Source organism: Chondrus crispus, genomic scaffold, assembly GCF_000350225.1.
Source record: "Chondrus crispus Stackhouse genomic scaffold, scaffold_15, whole genome shotgun sequence".
Taxonomy (NCBI): domain Eukaryota; phylum Rhodophyta; class Florideophyceae; order Gigartinales; family Gigartinaceae; genus Chondrus; species Chondrus crispus.
Genome location: NW_005179026.1, coordinates 75,888 through 81,993, shown reverse-complemented (window position 1 = coordinate 81,993; position 6,106 = coordinate 75,888). Strand labels below are relative to the sequence as shown.

At 47.2% G+C, this 6,106-nt stretch overlaps 1 protein-coding gene; it reads right to left on the bottom strand.

Annotated features, from left to right (window-relative positions):
* Positions 1-1,077: 1,077 nt before the first annotated feature.
* CHC_T00002667001 (hypothetical protein) lies at positions 1,078-1,148 on the bottom strand. XM_005713919.1 is given in 2 exon segments: positions 1,078-1,106; positions 1,107-1,148. 1 exon segment carries the CDS (start codon positions 1,146-1,148, stop codon positions 1,107-1,109), a length of 42 nt encoding a protein of 13 aa, XP_005713976.1. The 3' UTR covers positions 1,078-1,106.
* Positions 1,149-6,106: the final 4,958 nt, after the last annotated feature.

The following is a 6,106-nucleotide window of genomic DNA, read 5'->3' as shown; positions in this document are numbered from 1 at the left end:
CCAGTGTCTATCCGACGAACCGTTATCATAACGCAGAAATCTGCGAATTTTATTTCTTTTCAACTTTGATGTCCTCGGTTTCTATTTCGCATTGGGAGGTTGACTCGTTTTATAATGTTTCTGAAGTTAGAAATGAATAGAAACCATTCTACGGAAACTTGCTTGCTACTGGTATAAACTTAGCTTAAAGAAGAATGCAAACGACAAGCCGACTCTTCTCTTGAACACCTTTATATGTATCAACGAGTTGGTCTTCGCTAGAAATGACGAGAAGCTGCTTTACTTTTGGTAATGGGATTGTAGTTACAAAAAACAAAAGTTAAATCGTTCTTTGCGTTGTCTAGAAAAAAATAGAATAACTTTTGTTCTCATGTGAGGACTAACGTTCTGGTAGACACTAGTGTCTATCCGACCGGCCCTTGTCCTCATTTGAAGACAGCGTTGTCCTCATATGAGGACAAAATTAAATAGAGAACGGTTACGCGTGAAATTAAATTTTTTGATTTTGGCACGGCAATTTGCAGGCACGTGTACCAGTACAGTACATGATCCTCTTCTCCTCCTTTATCAGTAGTTGTAACAGCTACTTCTACTGGGCGACTCCGAAAAACATAAAAACACATTTTGTGTATGCGCAAATCCGCCGATTTTGATTTAGTCGGAGGTGTTTGTGCATACACAAACCGCCGATTTGCTCTTCGTTCCCCTCCCGATGTAATTGTTTGTGCACAGACACAAACGCACATCCGCACCCACCTATACCACCCTATATCATACCATGTGCTCAAATATTTCTCTGCGATCTGTCCGATCAACCCATCCCACCCCTCGGCAACCTCATTCCTACTGTGTATTTCGATCTGGCCTCCCTCCACACTTTCCCTCCGTCGTATCAGCCGCTGTCCAACCCCGCAGCCCAACGTCTACATGGCTCATGTTGCCGACTCCGACGAGGTGCCGGCACCCGATATTTGTCCCCAAGCCGGCGGCTCCTTCGTCAGTATCATAGGATAGGGCGTGAAGGGGGTACCGCAATCCGTCCGCCGGCGTGCTGACACCTCACTGAGGGTGAATTGGCATTAAATGTGTCTTACACAAATTTTTGTTCACATGCATTTCCGTGCCAAGGCACAAAATACGACACACATACACAAGGAAATTTGTGTGTACACAATTTATGTTTTTCGGAATCGCCCACTATATAACGTTCTACACAAACTATAACTCACAACCGAAGCGAGCGTGGTGTAGTCGGCAACGGCTGGGGCGTGTTCGTGAAGGTTGCGAGTTCGAGCTCGCTGGGAAACTTTTGGAATCCCAAACGTTCCTCCCGGAACTCGACTGGTTGCGAAACCGAGCTACTGTCTAGGTACGCCTTCGGGCCTCCACTTGAATTTTAGACAGAATACGGTGACATCTTTTAAAGGGAGATTCAGTACGCCATAGACAGTAGCTAACTTTGCAAGTGAGATGACGCAAGTGCGACCGGTAGGGGGCTGGGCTATAGCTAATAACTTATTTTTTTATTTTTTCCGTCTAAAGCGTGATATTTCGCCAATAAAAGTCTCCTTTACATTAATTCTATGTAGTGCTTCTCTTTCAGGTGAGAAGAGAAGCAAGTTCTCTTCGTCCCTGCGTGACATAAAAAGATATCTCCGAGTCCATTGTCACGACACGTTGAGCACAGAAACTTGGACTTGAAAGTACTGGAAGATGTACAGCGACCTTGATGCGAAGCATTAGAAAACGATCCATCAGCAAGCTTTCTCTTCTTATTTGTCTCTGCTAGATGTGTTCCGATCCCCGCAGCAGGTTCTTCATCGCCAGACAGTTCACTATCTCCAGCATTGTCCCACGACCTTCTCTTGATAGAATGATATCTGTTGTCGATAAACTCTTCTGCAAGTCTCTCATAGAGGGCGGACTGGTACATAGAAAGCCAAGCACCGTGAGCGTACTTGTAAAGCAACAAAGCATCAACGATGGTCACAGCCAATAAAGAGCTATTGACACGTATTGACCACGTTTTGACTTCAAGCTTCTTTTCCAATTGCAATGAATCTTGTCTGTATCGGTTATGTCGATCAATTGGAGAGCACGTACTGTAGTACTTTTCCACGTCCTCAGGAACAGGAATCTCGAAAGAAACCTTTTCCGTTTGATCTCCCACGGATCTCAATCTTTCGCGAGAAATAGGCGTCTCAGTATTCCTAGTGTGACAGCTGCTCACAAAATACCTTCTCTCTTTGTCCATCCAAAGAACGGACATCAGATCCCTTCCGTTTTCAGCGTTACTTGATTTCATTGATACGTGATCACCACGTGATGATAGTTCTTTACTAGACAAATGCTCCATCGGAAACTGTTTGGTCGCATTTTTCACAGCTCCAATGAACTTCATTCCATATTTCAACAGTGTCTCAGCGGTTTGGACTCATGCAAAATACGAATCTCCGCACAACAAGCGGCCAGATCGCAACCAAGGTTTGATCAACCTCAATGTTAACGCCGTGGTGTAACTGCACTGGTCGCGGAATTCAGGCATCTGCACACCGGTCTGAACCGCAACCAGTTCCATTCTGAGCATAACTCCAGATGCACCACTCGCCATTGATTTGAGCTCATAACCACTTTTCGGGTTTGCGATTATAGGCCACGTAGTGCAGTAGGCCCATCTTGATCCAATCTCCTCCAAGACCATAACACCCACTGATACTCTCGTCGACACATAAATGGTCGGATGGGTACACATACGATTCACGGTGCTCATTTATGGCCCTAATGAATAGACTGAAAAGTGACCAACGAGAATCTGTCAGAACCGAATCGTCTTGCTCAGAAAGGTCACGGAAGCATAAGTGAGAAAGAAGGGATTCAAACCTTTTCCGTCACATCATTTTGCCGAAATCAGGAGTTGGAATATATTTTGATGAAGTTTTTTTCCAAAATCCCGGCGACCTGAACCGTTAACCTTGTCAGCAGAATCTGCAATCCCAAAAACCGTGGCAGTTCTCCAGCTGTGACTGAGCGAAGATCGTCCTCTTCAAGTTTCACATTGGTAAGGCTTTTTATGACCTATAAATGTTTCATAGGAAGCATAGCGATAAAGCAACCAAACGGAGAGAGATCACGGGGGCTTTTCCAGATGTGAAGTTATCACTAGATTGTCCAATCATCTTGCAGATCTTTTTTGTAACAGGTCTATTGAGGGCGGTCACTGCTTCATTCGTGGTCCACATTCGTCCATGAGAAACTGCATTTCCATTGGCAGAAAGTGTATCATGCCCCGTGACCAAATCGATGAGATCGAGTTCTTGCTCCGTTTCGCCGTCAAATGAGATTAAGGGCGGTGAGAAAGGCTTTTCTTGTGTGTCATCCGTCACTGACGTGTCTGGACCGGACTTAATATTGACAATCTTGAGCGTGACTCGCTTCTTTCGATTCTGAATCTTCCAATCAACCTCGACGGATCTGCGTCTACGACCGTTCATGATGGTCTGGATCAGATTGACGAGAGTTCCAGTCACGCATTTGGTCTTCCATTGCCAACCGAATAACGTTTACATTCTGAGGCGGAAGTCACAAGACTTGCTCGACGATGGACTAAATTTCCAGTCACAGTACGAAAATCTGAACGAGTGGCCATAATGCGGAAACTGGTGACCGGGGAACACAAAATACGGCAGTACGCAAACTTTTGTTAAGATTCTTGATATCTTTGTTTTGGTCTTTTGTGGGAACTCCCCAACGGTACTTTCTCAGTTTCCAGCACATAACATTCACTAGGACAACACTAAAAAAATTACCGTCAAAATTGTCCTCATATGAGGACAACGGTCCAATAGACACTAGACGACCGGCAATGTGCCCCCTTTTTTTGGAAAAAAGTTTTTTTAAATCGAAACTTTATGAAGTCAGTTTGGACAAATGCATTCTCCCGTATATTAAAATGTATGATGCAAATCTGCTTGGAGAGTGTGGTGCAGGATCGATGCCTCCGTTTACTGATTCCTAATGCCTGTATACCTTATAAGGGGAGGCTAGGGATCTGTACGCCGGCGGCGAGTGAGGTGAACTGATCGTTCTGTCATGCGTGTGCTATATGTGCATGTATGGCTCTCATGACAGAGAGGTAACATTTGATCCCCCATTTTTTGATATTGCCTGGGCAACCGCCTGGGCGACCACCAGTCTTGTAAACCGTTTGCGGCAAAATTCGCACTGACGTGAGCGGAGCGATTCGTGCCTTTCAACAAGCAACTTTTAGTTGCTTAACACGTATCCGTTGCCGACTTACAGAGAAAGAACCCATCGGGGCACAATTTTAGTCGTCACAAAAAATGAGCACAGGGCTAATACGGCCTTACCACCGCCACATTCCCTTAGAACTGTCATGATTCCCATGTACAGCACACACACCTCTGACACGCACACATGTGTCATAGCTGACACCTGGACAGGCAGCGGCTCCGTCCCTCCGCGGCCGCCTCCAAGTTGAGCCTGTGTGAACTGGAGACCGATGACTCCTCGTTTACTCGTCGTCGCTCGTGGGTTAAGTCTGTCCTGTATAGAACAGGCTGTCCTGTGCGGTCTGACACTACAAAATGGCTATTGGCGAATGTGATTGTGCGGTCAGACAGTCCCCGGGTTCGCCAATAGGGGTTTTGGGGCGACGATGCTAAGGTTACGGAGGAGGTGCTGTGTTCGTTGGGGTCCGAGTGGTTTGGTGAAGTAGTCGGAAGGTTTTCGTCGGAGGGGATATGTTTGATGTTGACGGTTCCTCTTTGAATGTGGTTGTGGATGAGGTGATGTTTGACGTCAATGAATTTTCGGCGTTTAGTGGGCGCCGAGTTTTGGGCAACAAGGATGGCAGCCTTGTTGTCGACGAAGAGCGGTGTCGGTTTAGTCTCAGGCGTTTGTGTTTCGCTGAGAAGCCTTCTGAGCCAGTGGGCCTGTTGTGTAGCGGCGGTGGCGGCTAAGTACTCTGCTTCGCACGTGGAGGCAGCGACAACTGTCTGTCGGGCTGATGCCCAGCTTATAGGTGCGCCTTGGAACATGTGTACGACTCCGGTTTGCGATTTGCGGTTGTGATCATTCGCGAAGTCGGAGTCGCTGTACGTGCAGAGAGTGGGGGAGGTGGTTCTGGGTGCGGCTTTGAAAAGGATGCCGTGATCCTTTGTGCCGCTGAGGTAGCGTAAGAGCAATTGGAGGTGGTCTTTTTGCTCTTTCGCGGGATTGTGCATTACCGAGGCTAGCATGCTGATGGCTGGATGTATGTCTGGCCTTGTACTGTCCGCTAGGTAGCGCAGATCGCCTATTGTTCGGCGGTACAGAAAGGCCTGATGTTGTTCCAGTGATGTGTTGTCATGTGCGAAGGTGAATGCTGCTTTGGGGGGTAGTGATGTGCGCTTTGGGTTTGCCGCGAGCATTCCTATTTTCGTGAGTATTGACGTGGCTACTTGCGGCTGTGCGATGTGTATTTCGCCTTGTGGCATACGTTGTATGTGCCATTTCAAGTATTGGGCTGGGAAGCCGAGGCGCTTGATTTTGTATTTCGCCGTGAGGGTGGTGTGTGGGTCGTCTTGCATGGATTGGGTTGAGGCGACAGAGAGAAAGTCGTCCATGTTGATTGCTACGAGTATGGTGCCTTTGTTTTATTTTTTGAAAAATAGGCATGGGTCGGCTTCGGTAGGCTGGTATTCGTGGGAGGTTAGGTGTTTGAGTAGGCCGTTGTGGTAAATGCGGGCGGCTTGTAGTGTGCCATATATGTTCCTTATGAGGAGTCCCGCTTTTCCTTGGTGTTTAAATGTGCCATTGAAGCGAGGGTGTTATTTTATGTATACCGGTTTCGTTTGGGGGAAGCGTTCATGGAGGTAGGCTGAACTGATGTCCATGTGTTCTAGTGATCAATTGCGGGAGGGGGCTATGGCTAGTAGGAGTTGTACTGTAGTCTTGTCCGCCATGTGCGTGGTTACTTGGTCGGGGTCGTAGTTCTATCCAGGTGTCATACGGTCGCCTCTTGCGGCGCATCTTGCTTTGCGATCAGTGACGGCTCCCGTGTGGTCCCGTATGTAGCGGAAAGTCATGGTGAGCGGTATTAATTTTT